This window comes from Protopterus annectens, chromosome 17.part0 (genome assembly GCF_019279795.1).
Source record: "Protopterus annectens isolate FY-2018-M chromosome 17.part0, PAN1.0, whole genome shotgun sequence".
Lineage (NCBI taxonomy): Eukaryota > Metazoa > Chordata > Ceratodontiformes > Protopteridae > Protopterus > Protopterus annectens.
Genome location: NC_056751.1, coordinates 813,811,670 through 813,837,887, shown reverse-complemented (window position 1 = coordinate 813,837,887; position 26,218 = coordinate 813,811,670). Strand labels below are relative to the sequence as shown.

Sequence of the window (26,218 nt, the reverse complement as noted above, 5' to 3'; positions counted from 1 at the left end):
ATAAGAATATCGTCTGCATATTGGACCAATACTGAATGTGGTGGTAGCTGTAAATCCTGCAGTTGTCTGTGCATCTCTCTAGAGAATAGGGTTGGAGATTCTACATATCCTTGGGGCAGTCAGGTCCAAGTATACTGTTGGCCTTTATAAGTGAAGGCAAACAAATACTGACTGAATGTACTGGGATAGAGAAGAAAGCTGATGAGATATCTATAACCATAAAACAATGTGCTGTAGGTGGGATACAGCTTAAAATCATAGCTGGGTTTGGTACGATTGGAAAAACAGGCAAAACAGCTTTATTGACTTCTCGCAAGTCTTGCACAAATCTGTAAGCTTGTTTACCAGGTTTCTTTACCGATAGAATTGGAGTATTACATGGACTTGTTGTAGGTACTATAATTCCTTGTTGTACCAAAGCAGAAATGACGGGGGCAATACCAGATGTAGCCTCTACCATCAAAGGGTACTGTGGTACCCGAGGTAACTTTGCTCTGGGTTTTAAGGTTATTTTTACAGGAGTGGCTAAAATTAGAAACCCAGCATCATTATCATGAGTGGTCCATAGATGAAAGGGTAATGAATTTAAATGCTTATTTTTATCAAGGTCAGACTGCATACACATTGTTTTCAGAGTGACAGTTTCATCTAAAGTAACCAAAATACTATCTTGTTTATCTGAATGTACTTGTAAATATACTCCTTCAGCAGTGCAGAAGATGTTTTTTCTCATCTTACAGAGCAAATCTCTTTCCAGTAAATTTAAAGGTGCTGAGGGTCCTACTAAAAATGCATGATGGTCTTGTAAAGGTCCTAAAGTTACTGGGACTGGGACGGTTTCAGAATATTCAATAGGAATGCCAGAGACACCTACCCCTCTAGTTATGTTATTGGAGAGGGAGACATTTATTGCTGCCTCGCCAGCTAACATGGATTTGGTTGCTCCAGTGTCAATCAAAAATAGGTATGGTTTATTTTTGACAAGTAACATAACATTTGGTCCATCTTGATCCACAGGGATGAAAGGGCACAACTGCTGTTGTCTTTGTTTAGGGAACCTTTATTGTGATGGCTGCCAACTGGATGGAGTCCAGTTAGAATTCCACTGAGGTGAAGTATCAGTGGGTGGGGCAGGTTGCTCAGCCAGATACGGACATTCATTTCCCCAATGGCCTACTTGGCCACAATTGAAACACTCCGTCTTATTATTATAGCTTTGGGGTGGGGCTGATCGATTTTCCTGCCAGTTTTTTCTATTTTGGTTTCCAGCCCCTTGGTGTCCACCTCTCCCTTTTCCCCATCCTCATCCTCCCTATTCATCCTGCCCAAAGGCAGTACACATCTGAATTTTTGCTTTAACCAATTTTTCCTGTAAATCCTTTTTTTTCTTTGCTAAGTGGCCGGAGAGGTATTGCACTTGTGTAACTAATTCATGCAATCCAAGACTAGGCCAGTTTAAACATACTTCCTTTAGCTTATCCTGTACTTGTGGGCGTAACCCATCTACGAAAGCAGCCGACAATCTGCTCTGTGCCAGCCCTTCAGTGGGTTCTGGTTAACCAGAATAAGCCTTAAAGGCTTCAGTGAGCCAATTTAAATACTTGTCCACAGGTTTGTCTTCTTTTTGAAGAACCGACTTGATTTTGGACCAGTTGGGTGTGGGTGGAACTATTACTGTAATAGCATCTACTATATGCTGTCTGACCACTTCAAACCCATTATCTCCTTGTGCGTCATGTTTTGGAATCGGAGTAGGGACATTAGCATGGTCCCAAATCCATTTCATCAAGTCAGCCGGTATGACGTACTGAAGAACTGCCCTGACTTCTTCTATCATAGGATTTTGTAAACAAATATGTCCCACCAGAACACACTGGAACTTAGCTGGATTAGTGCGAATAGACGGTAACGATTTGGTAATGGCTTGAAAATCAACCGCCGACCACGCCTTAGGTACTACAATGGTCAGTGGTTCCTGTGCACTTCTAGCATGGGCTGGGTTAGGTACCTCCCTCAAAGGTAACAATCTGTCATTGTCTGACGACTCCGATCCTGAATCTGGATTAAATTTATCTGGCCCAAAATACCCATCCCCACTGTCAATTATAGCAGGTAACTGGCCAAAATGCCTTTGCTTCCCTTTTCCTTTATAATAGGGTTTATCTCTAAAATACATTACAGCTTTTGCTTCTTTATGAGTCTTGCTACGAGTTCTTGGTCCCCTTTATCTATCACTCATTTCTGGATCAGATTCACTAGACTGACTGTCTGCAGCTTGTACTTTCTCTCTAGTGGTGGAATCTGGCTGCTGTCTTTCCGCTCCTTGTTGAGCGAGGGGGAGCTGATACTGTGGGGGGTGCAATTAGTGGTGCAGTTGGTGGTGGGGGGAGCCAGGCATTATCATCTTCTGATGATTCATTTATCTGCAATTTAGCTAATTCCTTTACAGGATAAAGCCCCTTAAAGGGTGGGTCCTTCAAGCATTTACCGTTTACTACATCTAAATTACTAGCAGTTTGTTGTAATTTTCTCAATTGCTCTTTTAATTTCTGCTGATTATCTTTTAGACTACTAATAACTGAATCCTTTTCTCTTTCTTTTGCCTCTATCATTCAATCATTAAATGCTGCCCAGCACAACCCTGGTATTCGTCTCCCTTTTTTTCTTAACTTTCCTTGGAGATTAAGCAAAATATTTTTATTAAAACCACCATTTTTTGGAAAAGCAAGTTTACCATCTCCCTCAGTGAGGGAGGGCGACCCACTGACTTATAAACATACAACTGTCCCGGGACACACGAAAATACATATAACCAACTAGTGTACCTCTTTCTGGCTCTTTTATGGTTCCCACACTCACTCCCATTTTTACACAATAAGTTATTCTGTATTTTACAGATGTAGCTATGACGTTTTGTAAACATCGTTTTCCCCACTCTCGTATCTCCTTTCACTCTTATGTTGCCAGTTTTTCGTTTTAACCCACTCTCATACTCCATAATCAATAGCAGAAAAAAAATGCATGCCACTTAACCTCAAAACAACTGAATGAGAGGAATTATTACATTTCTATAAAATTATCAATATCAAATTTTTAAAGCAGGCAAGTAATGGAAATGAAAGAAACACTGCCAGAACATTCTGTAATGGGCCCTTTCACTAGCAGTATTTCGTTCAATCCCCAACTGCCGCAGCTGTTGTCAATTCAGATCTGAGTCACGGCACCAATTGTTGCATTTAACATCTTACCTTAAATGAAGACAAGACACTTCTTCCTCTCTTTCAGTGGTATTTATTACACGTGTGGGAGCCTCATGGAAAGTACCAGGGAGACTCCCCGAGCAAAGGAATGCATGAGCTTATATGCTGTTGATACTGCTGACAGTACAAAAATATCAACTAGACCAATTAAATTAGTACAAAAGACAATTAACCAATCAGTGGTTTACCCGTAGGCTTAAAGCAGTTCACATTACTACATCTCTAGGCAGAGAAAGAAAATGTGATACACTTCTATATAAGGCACATTTCCTGCTTTCAAGCAGGCTCCTGTTTAGCAGTACTTTTCCACTATTCACAGTTTACTCAGAGTTTGCAGTACAAAGTTCATCTCAATGCATACAGATTTTCACATACTCAATTTCCTTAAGCACATTCTTTGGCCATTCATATTCTACATTATCAAAGGAGAGACTACTGTCCACCTGGGTCCAAAGGTCTCTTATCACACGTTCAGCATTATGTAGACTGCCATTTTTGTGGTAGCTCATGGGTACAGGGTTTTTACCAAAGGGGATGGCAGTGCACTTTTTGGCATTGAGCTTGACGCCATGCCTCTGACACCAGGCATCTGTCTCAGTGAGGCCCTTCTGCAGGATGTCAACATCATTTGGGGACTCGACTGTGGCTCCTAGTCATCTGTGAACTTCATTAGCCAAAGGCCTTCTGTGTTAACCTGTACTTCAGAGACATAGATACCAAATAGGAGAGGTCCCAGGACTGAACCCTGAGGTACTCCACTTGTCACTGGTTTGAAGTCAGATTTGGAGTCTGCAGTTTTTACAGTGTGGGTTCTGTTAGTCAGCCAGTTGGTACCCCATCTTGTGACATAGGGATTTATACCTAGTTTAGTGAGTTTAGCTCTAATCCCAGAATGGGGATGGTGTTGAAAACCTTGGCGAGGCCAAGATAGGCTGTGTGAACCACCTTACCCTCGTCTACGGCTTTGATGACTGCCTCAAAGAAGTCAATTAGGTCCAGAAGGCATGATCTGCCTTTCACAAACCCGAACTGGGTGGGTCCAGAGTTTGGAGGTTACCAATGTCTTTGTTTATGAGTTCCATGATGATACATTCCTTGGCCTTGCAGACCAGGCTCGTCAGGCTAATAAGGTGATAGTTCCCAGGATCAGTGGTGTTTCCCCCATTGTGGAGTGGGATAACTGTTGCTGTGTGCCATTTAGTGGGCACAAAGCCTGGCATGAGACTATGATTGAACATGGTGCATAGCTGGGGTGCCAGTTCGTTCTGAAGTTCGTGTAAAATGCAGCCTGGGGTGTTGTCCGGTCCCATGGATGCTGTGTTTTTGATTTTAGAGTGTGCAGCTTTTACCTGCATAAATGTGATTACAGGGACTCTGCATTCTTCCTGTATAGATATGGGCCTTTTAGGAGGTGAGAGGGGGTAAAGTTAGCACTGAACCTTTCTGCCAGGATGTTGGCTATCAGTTGGTTCTGTAAGTTTTGTGCTGTTATGCTGTAACTTAGAGCAGATCTGGGTGTTGCCATTAAGATTCTTGAGATAGCTATAGAATGCTTTGTGGTTGCCCTTAGAATCAGTGGCAATTTTGTATTCATAACTAGCTTTGGAGGATCTTATAAGGGATCTCAGCTTTTACTGAGGCTGACAAGGGAGCTCCTCCACTCATGGGATTTTACTCTCTTTTGCAACAGTTTCTTCCTTCTGTTGTAGAGTTTGTTTATGGCAGGGGACCAGCAGATTAGCTTCCTTTTTTTGGAGGATAGCATATCAGTTTGGTTTGGGATAGCACAATCCGTGCACTAGTGTAAGTGCTTATAGAGTGCATTTGTGTAGGACTCAGTAGTGGTAACTGTATTGTTCATCTGCATGGGTGTCATGAAGTTTGCCAGTTCTGTCTTAAGAAGCATGAAGCAGGCTTTGGAGAGATATTTTACCATGGTTTCCTTAATGGTGTGGTGGGGGCAGGATGTGGATATCTAGGGTGATGAACTTATGGTTGGATCTAACCAACGAGGAGTTGACTTCAGGTGTGGAACACCAGTCACTCATGTTGGTAATGACTAGGTCTAGGATATTTTTGCCTCTGGTGGGGGTCTGGATAAGTTGATCCAGGGCATTGGAATTTATGAATTCCAGAAAGCGTTGAGTGAAGGATTGGTACATGAGTAGTTTTCCCAGTTAATGGTGGGGTAGTTGAAAGTGCCGATTATTAGGGTGTTTGGTTGAACCCTAATATTTTCCAGTATATCAAGAAAGGAGGAGTGGGAATCCTGGGGCATGGTGGGGGATCTGTAGCAAGCTACAATTTGGATTGCAGTTTTGCCCAGAGTTAGTTGCACTTGGATAACCTCAGATGCATTATGCTGCACAACTAGCCTGGAAGTGTGGATATCCTTAATGAATATGGACACACCTCTGCCTTTGGTGTTCTGATACAAGTTAGATGGCCGAAAAGTGTGGTATGAGTTATAGCCCGGTAATGCAGGGGTGCTCTGTTGAGCCTTGAACTAGGTCTCAGTCACTGCACAGATATCAATGTTCTCCATTTTAAGGAGTGCCTCGGGTGAGTACATTTTGAGATTTAGACTTCTAGCATTGAGGAGCATTACCCTCAGTTTTTGCTTACCTCTTCCTGTTATGGTGGTGAATTTTTCATTTGAACCTTGCCTAAAAAAGGCACTATATGGGTGGCAAGACCCTTAGCCAATATCTGGAATCCCAGGAACGACAGGTGCAGGCCATCTCTGACAAAGCATTGTGGTCTGTCAACTATGTCGTCCCAGGCAGACAGATACTAGATCCCCTTAGAATGACACAAGAAGTGCATCTACATATCAACCAGAAAGAGATGCTCGCTGTTCAAAATGCCCTAGCAGCCTTCAAGGACTTAATTCATCCAGGACAACTACCAATAAAGACGGACAACATCACGGTCATATGGTATATAAACAAGTAAGGGGGCACACACTCTTACCCCTTTGCAGATTAGCCATGGCACTGTGGGACACAGCTTTGACCTACCAAATACATCTTCAAGCTCAATTCCTGCCAGGAAAGCAAAATACTCTGGCAGACAATTTAAGCAGAAACCTTATGGATCCTCACGAGTGGAAACTAAATCCACAAGTCTTCAGCATGATAACAGAGAAATGGGGGAGCCCAGACATAGATCTATTTGCCTCTCCTCTAAATTATCAATTGAAAAGATTCTGCACAAGGTCTTATCACAGACAAGCATGGAAAGTGGATGCCCTGTCCTTCAGTTGGAAAACCCTATCAGTTTATGTCTTTCCTTCTCTGCCTCTTCTTCCCAAGGTCCTCCTAAACGTCAGACAAGAGAAACCAAAGATGATACTAATTGCCCCAGACTGGCCCCGCCAATACTGGTACCCAGTCCTAAGGAACTTGTCTCAATACCCAGCTTGGACCTTGCCTGAAAGAAATCAACTACTGTCCCAGCAAAACAATCAGATCCTGCACAATCAACTCCAGACACTGAACCTGGCAGCATGGCTGATCATGTAGTTATACAAACAACACCTCTCAGTAAAACTGTGATGGATGTCATTTTGGAAACCAGAAGGCCTAGTACTAGAAAATCTTATGCTGATAAATGGAAGAGATTATGTACTTGGAATCAAGCACAAGGAACTGATACAGCCGAACCAAATATTCCTCTGATATTACAATACTTAACTGAGATGCTTGACAAAGGCCTATCTTTCTCATCAATTAAAATCCATGCCTCTGCCATTTTGGCTCATTACAATACAGAGCCACCAAATCTTTTCCCATCCATTACTAAAGCAGTATCTTAGAGGAGCCAAAAAGTTAAGGCCTCCTAGAAGATCACCATTACCTGCATGGGACCTCAATTATGTGCTGGAAATGCTCACCCTGCCCCCATTTGAACCAGCTGCTACCGCTGATATAAAGTTCTTATCATGGAAAACAGCTCTGCTGCTAGCAATTACTTCAGCAAGAAGAGTTTCAGAGCTACAGGCCCTCATGGCTGTAGAGCCTTTTATCATATTTTACCCAGACAGGGTGTCTCTGAGGACACATCCTACATTTATGCCTAAGGTGGTTTCCAGTGTGGCTCTTAACCAAACAATTCATCTGCCAACCTTTTATCCAAATCTGCAGAACAAGGGGGAGAGAATTCGGAATTCCTTGGATGTACACAGACAGCTAAGATCCTACTTGAGCAGGACTAAAGCTCTAAGAAAAACTAAGCAATTGCTAGTGACATATGCTGCAGGATCAGAAGGAAAGGCTATTTCAAAGCAGACAATTTCAAAGTGGATAAGCCGCTGCATCTGTTTCTGCTACTTACACCATGGTAAACCTGTGCCCAAGGGCATTAGGTCTCATTCCACCAGAGCTGCAGCTACTTCAGCAGCCTTTCTCAGAGGAGTACCAACCAAAGACATTCTAGAGGCTGCTACTTGGAGTTCTGTTCACACCTTTACAAAGCATTATCATTTTATCATTTGCCTCTCTAATCTAAGTCCAGGGCAGGCTTTGCCACTGCAGTTCTGCAGGGCCTTATAGCTGCACCTAATGATGTTTAGTTCCAGCCTCCCAACCATAGCTTTGGGATTCTACCCAAATGTAATGACTGCAACAGTGAAACACAAAGAACAGTACAGTTGTGTACATTTACCATAAATGTAGATGTTCGAGTGTATTCACTGTTGCAGTCCAGGTTACCCACCCGCCATCCCCCTGTCATTCTAGAGTTTATCTTTCCTTCTCTATCTTCTACAACCTACGTTGTGTATTTGCTTGTAGATGAAGGTAAAGTTTATATTGATGCATGTATATATACATATATGTATTTTTGCTACCTTTTTGGGGGCACCTGACATCTGGGGCAAGAAAAACTAAAGAAAATGGCATTGGCTGCATGTTTTATACCCCTGATGACCTGACGTCATGGAAGAGGAGACGGCAACTGAAGCAGGACCCAGGACTTTGGAATTCAGGCCGACTGAGGGCAACTTGCCAGCAGATTACCCCAAATGTAATGACTGCAACAGTGAATACACTCAAACATCTACATTTATGGTAAGTGTACACAACTGTACTTTTTTACCATCTGTTTACCAGAATTTGATGCATGGCTTACTATAAGTCTAGATTGCTCAGCTTTAAACTATTTCATTACTTAACAATCGTTCTACTAGTACAACAGAAGTTTCATTGTCCTCTGGGTTGTATTGACACATCACTTTTATAAAGTAGTAGGCAGAGTTCTTTTAAAGTTAACAGTAACAAGCATTTGTATCATTTTACTTTTAGAATTTTGACCATCCAGCTCAAACCTGTATTTAATTTGTTTCAGCTCTCATAACTGAGACCTTGCATTTTATTATGAGAAAATGTCCAGCTATGACACTCTAGACCTAGTGATTTAGAAGCAATACTATCTCTGTTTAATAATGTTTTTTTTCACCCTGTCATAGTTCTTATAATTACTGAATTCCAGATCTTTGAAAGCTTTTGGTGGTTTCCAGTAAGCTGGGAAGAAAGAGTCTTTACACAGTCACGTCTGTTCTGTTCATCCTGTTTGAAAGCATTTAGTGGTTCCCAGTAAGCTAGGAAGAAAGAGTCTTTACACATTCACTTCTGTTCTGTTCATCCTGTAGAGCATATGACTGAAGTGCCAGGAGGGATGGCTCAAGGTCAGACTCTCTGGTTAGTGTCTTCTTTAAGACTACTGCTTTTGGCATTGTCATTACTTTGGCAACTAAAATCATACTTTCAGCTGCAGTAGCAGCAATTTACAACAACTAATGTCCTTCCATTCTCATGTTGCAGTATTCTTCACCTTAGGGAGAGGCTGCCTGCAGCACCGGACATCCAGCTGGTATACCAAAGTCTTGAAAGCAGGGGTACGTGCGACATTACATGTAAGAGCCATAAACTGATGCCGGCTATATTGTCTGCACGTACCCAATTCAGAACTGGCTGCTGCATAAAGAGAGCCCCTCAGGAATAGGAGTTGTAAGAAAGTATGAAACCCCTCCCAGACACAAGGTCAGTAGTCAGGGGAAGGACCCAGATATAATATGGTCAAAGAGAAGGGGGGTAGGTGGCTGGGATTGAATACTGCAACATGGAAGAGAAGGACGTCTATGGTTATGGTAAGTTCCTACACAACTATTCTGTGTCATTCTCTTCTTATGTTGCAGTATTCTTCACATTAGGGAGAGTACCAAAACTCTCTAGGTAGTAGTGTGGGTGGCAGGTGAGGGAGCAGAGTCTATGAGACCCTGCAGAATAAACCTAGCAAACCCTGCACTAGCCCTGGAGATGCAGTCCAGTTTGTAATGCTTGATGGAGGTATGTACCGAGGACCAAACCCTGCACTAGCCCTGGAGATGCAGTCCAGTTTGTAATGCTTGATGGAGGTATGTACCGAGGACCAAACCCTGCACTAGCCCTGGAGATGCAGTCCAGTTTGTAATGCTTGATGGAGGTATGTACCGAGGACCAAACCCTGCACTAGCCCTGGAGATGCAGTCCAGTTTGTAATGCTTGATGGAGGTAATGTACCGAGGACCAAACCCTGCACTAGCCCTGGAGATGCAGTCCAGTTTGTAATGCTTGATGGAGGTATGTACCGAGGACCAAACCCTGCACTAGCCCTGGAGATGCAGTCCAGTTTGTAATGCTTGATGGAGGTATGTACCGAGGACCAAACCCTGCACTAGCCCTGGAGATGCAGTCCAGTTTGTAATGCTTGATGGAGGTATGTACCGAGGACCAAACCCTGCACTAGCCCTGGAGATGCAGTCCAGTTTGTAATGCTTGATGGAGGTAATGTACCGAGGACCAAACCCTGCACTAGCCCTGGAGATGCAGTCCAGTTTGTAATGCTTGATGGAGGTATGTACCGAGGACCAAACCCTGCACTAGCCCTGGAGATGCAGTCCAGTTTGTAATGCTTGATGGAGGTATGTACCGAGGACCAAACCCTGCACTAGCCCTGGAGATGCAGTCCAGTTTGTAATGCTTGATGGAGGTATGTACCGAGGACCAAACCCTGCACTAGCCCTGGAGATGCAGTCCAGTTTGTAATGCTTGATGGAGGTAATGTACAAAGGACCAAACACTGCACTAGCCCTGGAGATGCAGTCCAGTTTGTAATGCTTGATGGAGGTAATGTACAAAGGACCAAACACTGCACTAGCCCTGATGATGCAGTCCAGTTTGTAATGCTTGATGGAGGTATGTACCGAGGACCAAACCCTGCACTAGCCCTGGAGATGCAGTCCAGTTTGTAATGCTTGATGGAGGTAATGTACAAAGGACCAAACACTGCACTAGCCCTGATGATGCAGTCCAGTTTGTAATGCTTGATGGAGGTATGTACCGAGGACCAAACCCTGCACTAGCCCTGGAGATGCAGTCCAGTTTGTAATGCTTGATGGAGGTAATGTACAGAGGACCAAACCCTGCAGTAGCCCTGGAGATGCAGTCCAGTTTGTAATGCTTGATGGAGGTATGTACAGAGGACCAAACCCTGCACTAGCCCTGGAGATGCAGTCCAGTTTGTAATGCTTGATGGAGGTATGTACCGAGGACCAAACCCTGCACTAGCCCTGGAGATGCAGTCCAGTTTGTAATGCTTGATGGAGGTAATGTACAGAGTACCAAACCCTTGCACTAACCCTGGAGATGCAGTCCAGTTTGTAATGCTTGATGGAGGTATGTACCGAGGACCAAACCCTGCACTAGCCCTGGAGATGCAGTCCAGTTTGTAATGCTTGATGGAGGTATGTACCGAGGACCAAACCCTGCACTAGCCCTGGAGATGCAGTCCAGTTTGTAATGCTTGATGGAGGTAATGTACAGAGGACCAAACCCTGCACTAGCCCTGGAGATGCAGTCCAGTTTGTAATGCTTGATGGAGGTAATGTACAGAGGACCAAACCCTGCACTAACCCTGGAGATGCAGTCCAGTTTGTAATGCTTGATGGAGGTATGTACCGAGGACCAAACCCTGCACTAGCCCTGGAGATGCAGTCCAGTTTGTAATGCTTGATGGAGGTATGTACCGAGGACCAAACCCTGCACTAGCCCTGGAGATGCAGTCCAGTTTGTAATGCTTGATGGAGGTAATGTACAGAGGACCAAACCCTGCACTAGCCCTGGAGATGCAGTCCAGTTTGTAATGCTTGATGGAGGTATGTACCGAGGACCAAACCCTGCACTAGCCCTGGAGATGCAGTCCAGTTTGTAATGCTTGATGGAGGTAATGTACAAAGGACCAAACACTGCACTAGCCCTGGAGATGCAGTCCAGTTTGTAATGCTTGATGGAGGTAATGTACAAAGGACCAAACACTGCACTAGCCCTGGAGATGCAGTCCAGTTTGTAATGCTTGATGGAGGTAATGTACCGAGGACCAAACCCTGCACTAGCCCTGGAGATGCAGTCCAGTTTGTAATGCTTGATGGAGGTAATGTACAAAGGACCAAACACTGCACTAGCCCTGATGATGCAGTCCAGTTTGTAATGCTTGATGGAGGTATGTACCGAGGACCAAACCCTGCACTAGCCCTGGAGATGCAGTCCAGTTTGTAATGCTTGATGGAGGTATGTACCGAGGACCAAACCCTGCACTAGCCCTGGAGATGCAGTCCAGTTTGTAATGCTTGATGGAGGTAATGTACCGAGGACCAAACCCTGCACTAGCCCTGGAGATGCAGTCCAGTTTGTAATGCTTGATGGAGGTAATGTACCGAGGACCAAACCCTGCACTAGCCCTGGAGATGCAGTCCAGTTTGTAATGTTTGATGGAGGTATGTACAGAGGACCAAACCCTGCACTAGCCCTGGAGATGCAGTCCAGTTTGTAATGTTTGATGGAGGTATGTACAGAGGACCAAACCCTGCACTAGCCCTGGAGATGCAGTCCAGTTTGTAATGCTTGATGGAGGTAATGTACCGAGGACCAAACCCTGCACTAGCCCTGGAGATGCAGTCCAGTTTGTAATGCTTGATGGAGGTATGTACCGAGGACCAAACCCTGCACTAGCCCTGGAGATGCAGTCCAGTTTGTAATGCTTGATGGAGGTATGTACCGAGGACCAAACCCTGCACTAGCCCTGGAGATGCAGTCCAGTTTGTAATGTTTGATGGAGGTAATGTACAGAGGACCAAACCCTGCACTAGCCCTGGAGATGCAGTCCAGTTTGTAATGCTTGATGGAGGTATGTACCGAGGACCAAACCCTGCACTAGCCCTGGAGATGCAGTCCAGTTTGTAATGCTTGATGGAGGTAATGTACAGAGGACCAAACACTGCACTAGCCCTGGAGATGCAGTCCAGTTTGTAATGCTTGATGGAGGTAATGTACAGAGGACCAAACCCTGCACTAGCCCTGGAGATGCAGTCCAGTTTGTAATGCTTGATGGAGGTATGTACCGAGGACCAAACCCTGCACTAGCCCTGGAGATGCAGTCCAGTTTGTAATGCTTGATGGAGGTAATGTACAAAGGACCAAACACTGCACTAGCCCTGATGATGCAGTCCAGTTTGTAATGCTTGATGGAGGTATGTACCGAGGACCAAACCCTGCACTAGCCCTGGAGATGCAGTCCAGTTTGTAATGCTTGATGGAGGTAATGTACAGAGGACCAAACCCTGCACTAGCCCTGGAGATGCAGTCCAGTTTGTAATGCTTGATGGAGGTATGTACCGAGGACCAAGTTGCTTCCTCCAGAAGAGAAGAGTAACCACTGCACTTAAAAAAGGCTGCTGAAGAGGAAGCAGTTCTGGTGGGATGGGCTTTGACAGTTGAATTCAGCTGTTTTCTATGAAAGGAATAGCAAAAGGCAATAGCTTTAGGAATCCAAGAGGCAATTGTCTGTTTTGACATGGCCTTACCTAGGGCCCTAGAATGAAAGAAGAGAAAAAGTTGATCAGACTGTCTGAAGTATTTGGTCTTGTCTAAGTAGGACCTCAGTTGCCTATGAACATCCAAGGAGTGCAAGGTCCATTCTGAGGAGTTCTGTGGCTGAGGGTTGAAGACAGGCAAGTTAATGGTCTGGTTTAGGGATATCCCATTAACTACTTTTGGCATGAAGGAAGGATTAGTCCTTAGAGAAACCCTATCTTTTCAGCGGAGGCCCGGGGAGAAACACTCCAGATGCATGTCTTTGTAACATGGGAGGAAACCGGAGTACCCAAAGAAAACCCACATGAACACAAGGAGGACATGCAGACTCCGCACAGAAGGCACTCCAGCTGTCAATCAAACAGAGAACTTCTTGCTGTGAGGCAACAATGTTACCGCTGCACCACTGTGCCATCCAGTTTCTGGGTATGTGTTTAGATGAAATGTCCTTGACAAATATGGACACACCAAAGAGGTTTCCACCGGGCTTGAAGGGCATGATAGGCAGAAAACCCAAGTATAGAGGGTGTGTTTTGCATTTAATCTTTATCCATATCTATGAGATTGAACATACATGGATATATTTCAGACACAGCAGCACCTCAAGGTGGGGCAATTTGTTAATTTTACTCCTGGTATTAAGAAGAGCCACCTTAATGTGGTCCAGTTTGGTATTAGATATATTGTAAGTTGGTATGTTCATTAGATCGTCCCTACCTAAAAACTGCATTATGGAGGCAGCAAAAACTTTTGCCAGTATGTAGAAACCCTCAAATGAGAGATGTATGCCATCCTTTCCAAAACAAGAAGGGGTATATTTTATCTCATCCCAGGCTGATATGTACTAGAGCCCCCTGGAATGACACCAACTATTAGAATAATTATTAAAGCCAATTGTCTTCTTTTCATGAGTAAGCATCTTTCTTGGTGAAGGAAGGATTACTTTCAAGACCAGAGTCTGGTATTGTGGAAATCTTGTATCATGCACTACACTAAGTTACTGATGAAATAGTTTTTTTGTCAAGCACTTTTACCCAGTTAACATATCAGCACCAGAGCGACATAATAATTTTGTATTCACTGTCCATTTTTCTCAGTTAATTCTGCTCATTTCAAATCAGCTGTCATATGACTTGCCTTTGGTCTGTTATAGAATACAGCATTATTTAAACTAAATGTCTTGTGCTAAATATTTTTCTTCTATTGTTGTTATGCAACTGGTTGCAGTTATGGTCTTAACTTACTTTCTTATTTATTTATATGCATTGGCTGACAGGGATGGTCTAAATGGGCTTAATCGTCCCTTTAGAGAACAGTCCCTGGGAGGAAAGCTCCATATTACATCACAATTACATATTTGTTTACATATATTCCAAAAACAACTTTTAGTGATGAAACTTTCACTAAAAGTTGTGGCTGTAAAAGGTTTTGCTGTTTTATGTTTCCAACTGACTCAGATTTGGAAATACTAATTTATTAAAATGAATCTTTGCATACATGTAGACTGTATAAATTAGAACTTGAAGTGTCTAAGTGTTTCATCTTGCTGTGGCATATTAGGACATCCTGACATTGATTTGCACTGATGCTGTGGTCTGTTGGTTCTCCAGTATGACTGAGTATGAGATCTAGAGTTTGCATGTAATGCCAGTCATTTAGAGTAACTTCTCAGTTTTTTATCTCTTTTCTTTACAGGTCCTTTGAAGGAATACTTTATAAAAGGGGTGCTTTACTTAAAGGATGGAAACCTCGCTGGTTTGTCTTGGATGTGACAAAACACCAGGTAAAAACTTCCAGACTAAAATGTTTATCATTTTCTAAAGTGCTTGGCCTGGTATGGTTCATAATGATAGCAAGCTGAGTAGGGTAGCTCAGACTTTTCCATCCTCCACCAATGGTCTCCATGGTATCCTATGAGATCTCTAAGGATCCCAGGCAAGCCTGGGTCTATGTTGGTGCTTTCAGTAGGCTGTACCTGGCACATTTCTTATGAGGTGCACACAGGGGCACCTTTCAGAGGTGCCCAGACACCTCAGATGAATTGTGTCAGCCCAGAGGAGCAGTAACTGTACTGTGAGATCCTCCCAAATTGCATAGTTCCTTACTCTGCCACATACAAGCAGCACAGTTGCCCTATGAAGGGACTTCATTTTTGCACGTTATACTCACAGTGTCACGGCATTGGTTGACAACAGAGAACGAGACTGACCAATAGAGTGATAGCTTCATCTTATGACTTGTTTCTTGCTTCACCACCACAGAGCAGTACAAATCTTGCAGTACTAAAGCCTCTGCACCCATGCGCAGGTCAACTTCCATCTGCTTTGCTTCATTCCTAGATCCCTTTTAAACTATTCTGCCTGAGCTAGTTGCCTCGTCTCCATCCGCAAACATCAGTGACTCTTTTTTCCATTTGGAGGAGGTTGTTTTCATTTTAGTCATTTCCCATCTGATAGTCCGGTGCATACTGATGATCGCTTAGCAGTTCCTGTTTTTGAAAATAAGGCGCAGTACAGAACACTAAAAGGACTGCAAGATCCATAGAGACGGGCATTATAAGTAAAAAGAGAAAAGTTATTCTTCATCCACGCATGCATTTTTAAACCACTTCCTGAGTCCTGTGTGCACATCTGGATTTTGCAGTTAAGGGGAATAGAAATAGTGTTGATTCTTAACAATGGCATATGAAAAGAGGTTAAAGGGATGATATTTGTACCCAGGAAGAAATTAACGGACATGACAGAGACAGGTTAGTGCCTTAGAAGAACTAGGCTAATGTACACCAAGTATAAACTGAATGAGTTTAACTCATATTTTTAATTCCCTACTTGAAACTAATCCATGCTCACATTTTCAATAGAAAATCTACTGCTGGATTGATTTCTGTCTGTTTACTGGTGGTGACTGAGACTGAGTGTTCATTTTTTGTTCTTTGTAATTGTGACACTGTGCAGTTAGTATATATAAGGGTTGTGAGGAGAAAAGACTTTCACACAGCGAATGCTAGTGGCTTGTCCCCTTGCAAAAAAATGCTGTTTGCAATTTTCTTGAATTGATGCAGTCACCCAACTGTTGCCACAGCTAAATGAGTCTTGATGAAACATGGGGGAAGAGAAGAATTAACATAGTACAAGAGGGCAGCATCTTTTGGAGAAAAAACTGCACAACAAGAATGAATTACTGTTTTATGGAAGAAGAAAAATGGTTCAGAGATGACATTAGGAAAGCACCTTTTCACAGAGAGAGTTGTGGGCAGGCTTCCTTAGGAAACTATGTAATTTAAAAGGGACAGATTTCAGAAGGTACACTGGAGAATGATGAGAAGGAAAACTGGAAACTGTAGTTTTTACTTTGGCTACGGTAATGGGCTAAGGAGCCGTCCTTGTCCAATAAAGTCTGTGTTCCTAATCAGTAGCAGTGAAGGACGAAACTCACTCTGAGGAATTTCCTTTTGGCAGTTCTATTACTGTCCTTCTGTATCATAGATACCTCCTTAATAGAAAGCATGTGAATCCTAATTATTGGGCACCTTATCATGAGCTGTCTAACCATGTACCCATATACCCCATTCCATTCATCAAATCATGCAGCATGTCAATGTCTCTAGTAATCAGATAATGTCAGCTGACTGACTGCATTGCCTGAAGTAATAAACAAAAAAAGAGACCAAACCCTCCTATATTTCCCATGCCACCTGTACCTTATATACGATAACTCCAAGATTGCACAGCACAAAGAGAAGAAAATGGTTGCTAGCATGCAATCCACTGCTTCCCCCTTCTTCATCATTGCACAATCGTCAGTCTGGCAAGAATGTGACTTACATGCTGCAAGTACCGCATGGTGATTAGAACTTATAATCACCATCAGTTGTGACATTTGAGGCATTCGCTGAGTGGGACTCTGTTACCCAATCAGTGTAGATTCTTCAGTGGGGCCAGTGGTCGTGTGTCCTGATCCTGAAAATCTCTGAAAATGAGGATAGATGGTAAACCCTTTGAAATCATATTCTAGTCTGCATCACTCATCCTGCATGTCACCTATTCCGTGTTGCTACTTTTGCTTATTAACATCACCTGGTGCAGTCTTCATAAAACATATTTTAAAGAGGATGTTCTAGCAGATCTGTGCTCCAATCAAGTCATCTGACATTTATATGCAGCGGCGAGAAGGTGAAATACATCTTCTGTGCTGTATCTGTTTTCTTCTGTGCCAGATGTCTTTGGAATATGGGAGGAAACCAAAGGCATGCAGTAGGTGACTTCAACACCTTAAACAGGTCATAGGTGCAGGTGTGCATGTGTGTGACATGGAAGAATGACTGTGGCACGGCTAGACACCAGGTTGTGTAGACACTGGCTCAAGGTTAAGATCACGGTTGATGTGACACCCCAACCCCATGTATAAAATGGGAAAAGGAAGGTTATTTCTGATGCTGATCTGATTTTTGGAAAAGGAAGGTTATTTCTGATGCTGATCTGATTTTTGGAAAAGGAAGGTTATTTCTGATGCTGATCTGATTTTTGGAAAAGGAAGGTTATTTCTGATGCTGATCTGATTTTTGGAAAAGGAAGGTTATTTCTGATGCTGATCTGATTTTTGGAAAAGGAAGGTTATTTCTGATGCTGATCTGATTTTTGGAAAAGGAAGGTTATTTCTGATGCTGATCTGATTTTTGTCTGCTCTTGCAGAGTATGTAGTCCACATGAAACAGAACTTTAAAGGAAAGAATAGCAAAGAGTCCAAATATAAGAAGGTTCACAGACCAGACATTGAACTGAAATAAATGATGTTCATTGTAGAAGCATCACAAGATGAGGAAAATCATTATTCTGAATGCATTTTTGACTGAAAGAATGTGGCTGAAAGCCATGTTGATGAAATGGAAACTTGTCCATGGGGCCCTGTTCAACCCTGGAATTTCTTACTTCATTAAAAGGGGAGGGGGTGAAAACTTCAGTGAGGTATTTTGCAAGAGGTAAATTCTGTTTGCATATTTAGTTTCATTGAAATGTTTTTCAACCTCTTTCTTCATTTTAAAAGCATTCAGCTAAAAAAATATTTTGCCATGTTACATACTTCCAGCTATCATTTCATAATGGTGTAGCAGATAACATACCTCTGCTGGCCAGATGCAGACTTTGTAATATATGGTTGTTTAGAAATAAAGACAGGAATGGAGAATGTCTGGGATGCCCAGGACACAGTTCTCTGTATAAAAAAGACAGGATTCTGTGCAAAATTCTTCAGATGGCAGGCTACACAGCACACAGTCTATATATTTATCACCAGCCATTGACTTATGTTGCTTTTTAGGACACTTTATTTTATTTTACTAGTAGGAAGCAAATTGTATTCACCAAAAAGGTCTGTAATTTTCAGAGATGTACTGATCAGTCTGAAGTCTGTCCACAGCAGTATAATCATTTGTATGTTGCACAAGTGATGATACAGACTACTTCAGTCTTTTTAAGAGTTTGCTGTATTTTTATGGCTTGCAGTTGTTTTTTTTTTATTCACACGTCCTGAGCAATTTCTCATTCTGACAGACCTTTGTGCTCTTACCTATTTCTGCAGTGGCTTATACTTTATCTAGATTCCTTTCATTAGCAGACCTTGTTAATTGTCTTCAGCAGTGTGCAATAAAAAATCAGGAATGGCTGCAGAAGTTTGCAAGATACTGTACTAAGAAGGCTGAGTTTTAACCTCTTGGTTAATAAGCATTTTCCATGTTGGTAGTACTACTTTTCATAGTTGCTGCTGACACATTGTAATTGAAGTGATACATGGCACTGTGTTTTAGATCATTGTGTGACCAAGCCATCTTTAAAATGTGCTTCCTTATGAATCTTTGAAGTTAAAGCACCATCACCTTGACTCTTGCCCGAGACCTGATAGTCATCTGAGGTGAAGCCCTTTATGCCTTCCCACTTGAATACCACCTGATATAATTACCCTTCAGAATTTTGTTAAATCAACATTCCATGCCCCAGCATCTGCCAGGTCTCCAAACATACTAAGCTTTGATTTCCTTGATCTGCTCTCTGGATCACTGAGTTCTGTTTTCCTTCTGTGTTTTGAAGAACCTATGTGTAGTGTTCTACAATCATTCGTTTATCTGCTTTATATCATTTAACATTTGCTCGGCTTTTTTCTGAAATGATTCTACTAATGACACAAGTAAGCTTTTGTTGGTCCTGTCAGTAATTTTCATTTAGTTTACTTCAAATTTGACATTTAGAGATTCTGTTTAAATTGTAAGTTCTTTTGTGCGGGATGTGTGGGGTATTGTAAATTAAGAATAAACTGTTTGGGTATGAGTAATGGTGGGTTTACCAATGGATGGGTTGGTCAGGAGGATAATATCTGAGTGACTAAATATAGTTAGCCATGGCTAAAGCAACAATTCTTCCACCCAAACATAACTTATTGCTGTTAAACAGCTCTTTTCATTTTGATGCTATGGCTTGGTCATGAGGATGAAATCAAAATGACCGAATGTCATTAGTCAAGGACAAATCAAAAATGTTTCCACCCCAACGTAACTTATTGCTGTTATGCAATTCTTTTCGTTTTTATATTATAGTCATTTTTTTGAATATTTTAGTAGAGTTGGATAGATTGACGTGGTATACTGTACTGATCTGAGTGTTGCTTTAATTGCAAAGTCTAATAAATAAGTTTAATATAAATTTAAGCATGAACCAGATTTAATTCTCACTTTTCTTAATAGATGATGTAAGAATCTATAATAATATGAAAAAGTGGTGGTTGTAATTTTACCATTTCTTGCATAAATTGCTTACTGAATCTCTTAACGGCAACTCACGTTGATAATGACATGCTGATTTGTAGCTGAATTTGCATGGCAACCAAACTAAATAAACAGTTTCACCATTTTGCTTTAGGTGTTACGTAATATTCTGGTAATATTCTGGTAATATTCTGGTAATATTCTGGTAAAAAGACTTTGCAGTTTAGATCCATACTTTGTGAATTATAAACTGGTATTGCATGAATAAACTGAAAAAAGCATTAATAAATGGTTTGCATCACGATGGCATATCAAATTGCTCTATAAGTGAACACTGATCATGATACTAGAACTGTTCTTCTCCCCCACTTTGGAAACTTTCTTCAAAAAACAAACCATAAGAGATCACAAGATGAATGTTCTAAAATTGTACATGTGGTAGAGGACAGTAATTTACTTTATAGTGACGACAGTTTCCATCTTATCAAAATGTAATCTTTGGACACAGCAGACATTTCACCATGAGTAGCTAATGGCCTAGGTTGTGGCCCAAAAAGCCATCTGATTTAATGGCAGCTGCTGCTCTGAAAAAAGAGAATTTGCCCCATTATGTACCTCTATATGCCACTTGCTAATTACATTCAAAGCTGAGAACTATGCTAACAGCATGAAAAAATTGCTTCTGCAAATTTGAGTCAAGAATATCAATTATGGAGACAATCACAACCAAATGTTTTCAAAACTGAACTGTATGAGTGGGATCATTAAAATTCCAAAAACTGCAAGGCTGCTCCTAGAGGGTAGGTCTTGTCATTACAATATTATTATTCATTAACTTGGGAAGAGTACACAAAGGAAAACCTAAGTCAAACTATAAATGAAATCTTCGCTCATGTGACCAGGCCAACTTCAGTTGTGCTGGCATACATTTTGGACAGGGAGCTCTGTTCTCTTCATCTACATTGTGGGCAGGGCCCTGAGATCACTGTGACGCCACATCCACATCGTACAATTCTAAAGTGCAGCAGATGTATTTAAAGTTAGAATGAGAGTGAAAAAGAAGGCAAGCATTGCATAGAGTGAATGTAAAACAAAAATGGATTTAGACTTGCTTCGTGAAGCAAAACAATGCAAGATCAAAAATTTGTCCTATATTCACAATCTAATCTGAATGGGTAATGTCATAATGACTTATCATGCAACAGTAACTTTTTTTTTGGAGGACTGTGGATTATAAAGTATAGTTCTGAGCAGCCTTCACAGATATGCAGAAAACTAATTCTAAATGATACAATCTGTTACTGCTTTAGATGTAAAACAAATTTTAATATTGTCCCTTTGTGATTCAAAAGGGTAAGACATTCAGTTTTTTAAACTCTAATACTAATGTGACAGTATATACCTGACAGTGATATTATACTATTATAGGATGGTATTTGCTCAAATTTCTGCATTTCATTGCATCTTTTTGATTATGTCAGTTAATAATATTACAGAAAAGACAAGTAGGTGATTATGGTATTCTACACTACTCTTTTTTATCCTGGTTATAGCTGTCATGTTGTTATAGTTAGCTTTTCCTATGGAATGTAATGTGTCTCAGTAATTATTATTTGACATTTTGGTTACTGTTATGCTGCGTATCTTAAAATTGATGTAGTTCTAGGTGGTATAGAAGTTTACCAAGATGGTGGCCATTTTCCACTGAGACACTCCAAAAAGTATACTATAAAAACAGTACAACTATTGTTTATGTCCTTTTATTTGTCCAGTTGTGTCACTCTGTAATTAATTATAGCATTTATTCTTATCTGAAGCTGGTCCAGGCATCATGATGGTAATTCCAATGAGCATGTCAGTCAACTTACTATAACAGTTTTTCATTGTGAAACTCCAAAATGTGTATTATAAAGACAGTACAACTACTGTTTGTCATTTTACTCATCAAGTTCTAAGCAGGTGTCACTGTATAGTTAATGATGGCATTTATTATAATCTGAACCTCGTCCAAATAGTATGGTGGTGATTATGGTGAACACATCAGTCAAATTACTATGATGTATACTGAAATCGATGAACTCCTAACATACTGGGTTTAACTTATTGCTTTACCTGTTCACCTTAGACTGGTACACAGTTAAAGCCTATTAAATCCAGCATTTTGCAAACTGTAGTACACTTGGACAAATACTGTGTGGGGTAGGTGTTAACTGTAATGGCTTCAAGGACACTTTTGCTTAATCAAGTCCTTTAATTGAATGGGTCAGATGTTTTTGTGTGGGTCCCTATTAGATAAACGAAAAATCGAAATCTCGAATGGCTGAAAAGTTGAAAATGCCGTTCTTCGAAATAGGTATTGTGGGGGGCTGAGCCCCCCACACACCCACCACTAATTATATATACCAACTCCAAGATCGCACTACAGTGAGGAAAGGGCCAATTTTCAGATTTTCACTGTACCACGATCTGACAATAGCGATTTCGAAGAATGGCATTTTTGAATTGTCAGCCGTTCGAGATTTTGATTTTTCATTTATCTAATAGTGACCCTTTTTGTGTGACCATCTGCTTTAAACATGGGTTTTCTTATTCACTGAGAATTTGGGACATAAATCAACTGGATATGACTACCTGTTTTGCCTCATATTTCACCTTTGATTTATTAACTCTCACATATGGGTTGAGTACCTCACTGAGAATTTGTAACAAAATTAAAATGGACAAGGCCATCTGCCGTGTCAGATTCTAAGTGAAAACAGTAGTTCTTGACTGTTATGTTGGCCATTACTAGAGTTCATTGATAAGATGATCAGTGCTACATTGAGCTTACCTATTATAACAGATAGGGAAAACCATCTTGCTTTTAGTATTTTTTTTAATTTCTCTAAGTCTTTTGGGTATCTAATACCATGACGGGAATAGAACCCATTCTTAAGTCAAAGTACAATTAAAGTTCATGAAATTAGTATTGTTTCAATCTTTGATGCCAGCCAAAAGTGCTTTTCGCAACACCCACAGTGTGCTCAGTAATGACTCCTTCTGCAGTTCGTATGGAGTTACATGTATTGGTAGCATATCTAAATAAAATTGTAGATTTTTTTATAAGACCTGTTGCCCCTACTACTATTGGAGCTATCTGGGTATCTTTCTTCCACATTGTTCTCATTTCTGCCTGCAGATCCTAAAATGTTATGACTTTGTGTCACTCTGTACGCATGATACTGTAGTCACTGGGTGTGGAAAATTCAATGATCAATGCTAGTTCTGCCTTCTTTTCATGGACCACTGTATCTGGTTTTCTAGCATCTATCTTTTGAACTGTTGGTAATGGGTGATCCCATGTGATGTAGACTTCATAATTTTCTATGATGCTTTGTGGCTCATGTTTCCAGTGTTTTTCAACCACTTCATTACCATAATGTTTGCACAATCCCCAGAGCAACATTCTTTCCACATTATTATGCCTTTCAGTATACAGTCCTTCTGCCATTAGTATGTCACAACCAGCAACATGTTGTGCCACTGTTTCCAATTTAGTATTACAAAATCTACATTTGTCTGTTTCTCCCACGTGTTCAATAGACTTTGTAAACCAGCATGTACGTAGCCCACTATCTTGGGCCGGCAGTATTAACCTTTCATCTCTGTTTGAATTTGCCTCTTCTTAATCATTCCTGCATTCTTCCTGATCAACATTTGGTTCTTTCAGAAGTTTTCTATACTTGCAACTATATTTATGCATTTTCCACATTTCTTACCTTCTCATCTGATCCTTCACTTTATATTCTTTCTTTTGTTTTTTAGCCCATTCAGTTGCTGCCTGATTTTTATCTACTTCTGGTTTGATTTTCATTCCTGCTTGACACCGATATGCTTCTGCTAGATTAAGCAGGGAAGTTATCTTAGATTTATCCTCCTCATGTTTAAAAACTTTCTCTACATTTGGGTCTTGTGAGGTCAGCAGATATGTGTGGAGTCCCACAATTACAAATCTACATGTTATCAATTTTAAAGAGGCCCATCCCTCCTTCAGAATGGGGAATATATAATCTTGGTATGCACTGATTTTTATAAATCATTTGGTGAGCATGAAGCATCCTTATTGTTTTCCTATCTAATCTGTCAAACATGTTTTGAGGGCAATCAATCACTCCAAAACTATAAGTTAGGACAGGAAGAGCAAATTCATTTAAAGCTTGGATTTTGTTCCTAGATGTCAGTGCTGTTTTCAGGATTAATTTAAATCTTCTAAAGTATTCCTTACTAAGTTTTATTCCTATGCTTTTTGTTTCTCCTTCATCAGTTACCAAATATTTATATACTCCCTCTTGCTCAAGTTCTTTTATATCACATTCTTGTCCCAAACTGATGTTTTCCTGGTGATGCAGTTTTCCTGCTTTAAAGGTTGCTTTTTCACATTTATCAAGACTAAATGACAGTCTTATATCATCTGAAAAAGTTTTGACAACTTACAGTTGTACATTTAGTTCCTCATCTGATAAGCTATACACTTTTAAATCATCAACAAAGAGAAGATGAGAAACATTTACACTTTGTTGTTTTCTAGAAGCCAGATTATAGCCATAGCCTAAGCTGTTAAGCAGACAGTTTACTAGATTAAGGGCAAGACAGAATGGCAGCGGTGACAGAGAGTCACCCTGGAATATCCCCCTTTGGATTTTTATCTCTAGGATAATAATTTGTCCTTTATTATTGCTTAATTGCAAAGTGGTCTGTCAGTGTTTCGTCGTCACTCTAATGTAGTCGATCAGTGTAGGGTGTATCTTATACATTTTTAAGCACTCTTTTAACCATGAATGTGGGATACTATCAAATGCTTTTTTGTAGTCAGTCCATGCCATACTTAGATTCTTCCCCTTTTTACAGTTCTCCACTATGAATTTAACTACAAATGATCCTTTGTTCCATATGACTTTCTTTTATTGCCCTTTTGTTCTACTGTCATAATTGAGTTTTCTTCTAAATGACTATAAACTTTGTCGGCATCAATTCCCATGTATAGTTTATATGTCGTCGGAAGGCAAGTTATTGGTCTGTAGTTTTTAGAGTAACTTGCAGGTTCACTCTTAAGTAGGAGCATTGTTTTTTCCTGTTGTTAGCCAGGTTGGTGTCTGTTCAGGGTGCGCATATAAATAGTTCTTACTCATAGCTAAATCTTTGTGCAAAGATGTTAATACTTTTAACCAAAAGTTAGGTACGACATCTGGGCTTGGGATTTTCCAAATGGAGGTTTTACCTTTAAACTTCTTATTCTTTCTTTTACTTCTTCATTTTTGTTATGTTCCACAGGATCTTCATAGATACTTCTCCAAAATGTATCTATTTGTTCTTTTTTTGGTGGTCTTTCAGTTCCTTTTACCTTGTTTCCAAGTTCTCTGCAAAACATTTTTGGGTCATCAATAAATTGCTTATTTTGTACTTTTCCTTTATTTTTATTTGTGTATAGTCTAAGTTTTTCTGCCTGTGCTGAGATTTTTAGCTTATTTGCAGTAGTGCATGATAGATTCTGATCCGTTCTTATACTGTGCATTGCTTTTATTATGTCTGTCTTTCTTAGTATCTTTTGGACTTTATCTGTTGTTGATTCCATTTCTGTAGTATTAATTTTCTTAGCATATTTGTTGATCTGTACCCTCTTCTATATTCTTCTAACAGTGACATTTCTTGTCTTAATTGCTTTATATGCTTCTCTATTCGATACTTCCATGATGGTATTTGATTTCTCCCTTTTCTCTCCCTCACTACCCTGTGTTCTTGTGGTAGAACTTTTATCAGTTATTAATTTTGCTGCACAGTAATATATCCTGTTTACTTCTGTTATATCACATGGATCTCTATGGACAGTACTAATTACTGTGTTCATTTGTTTTATCAAACTTCTGACTTTTTGGGTTTTATTGAACTTCTATTTCTATTCATCTATTTCTTTTATTGATCTTACTATGTCTCTTTCTGTTAAATCAAGCAACCCTTCTTTTAGGTTTTTTTCTTCTAAATTGAGGGCACATCTTTTATTTTCCATTTCCAGTTGGCATTCGGTGTAGTTGTTACCATGCATGTGGAGAAACACAGTTAATAGTGTGTGCACAAAATATCTGCTCACTTCTTTTTACTTAAAGTGCAGTATTTCACTATCTTTTCAGAGCTGTATATGATGTAGATGATCACTGTGAAATCTGTTAAAGGATATTAAAATGCAGTTATGATATTTTAGTGCAAAACATAATTTTGTCTGTCATAGCCTAATGATTAGCTGTTACCACATGATTATGAGA

At 40.6% G+C, this 26,218-nt stretch overlaps 1 protein-coding gene across 1 annotated transcript in view; it reads left to right on the top strand.

The window, feature by feature from the left end:
- Nucleotides 1–26,218, top strand: part of SBF2 (SET binding factor 2) — a 3,151,758-nt gene that overhangs the window by 3,088,180 nt on the left and 37,360 nt on the right. Inside the window, exon 42 of the mRNA XM_044058929.1 lies at nt 14,864–14,951. Within this exon, the coding sequence (XP_043914864.1) occupies nt 14,864–14,951 (88 nt within the window). The remainder of the gene's footprint in view (nt 1–14,863; nt 14,952–26,218) is intronic.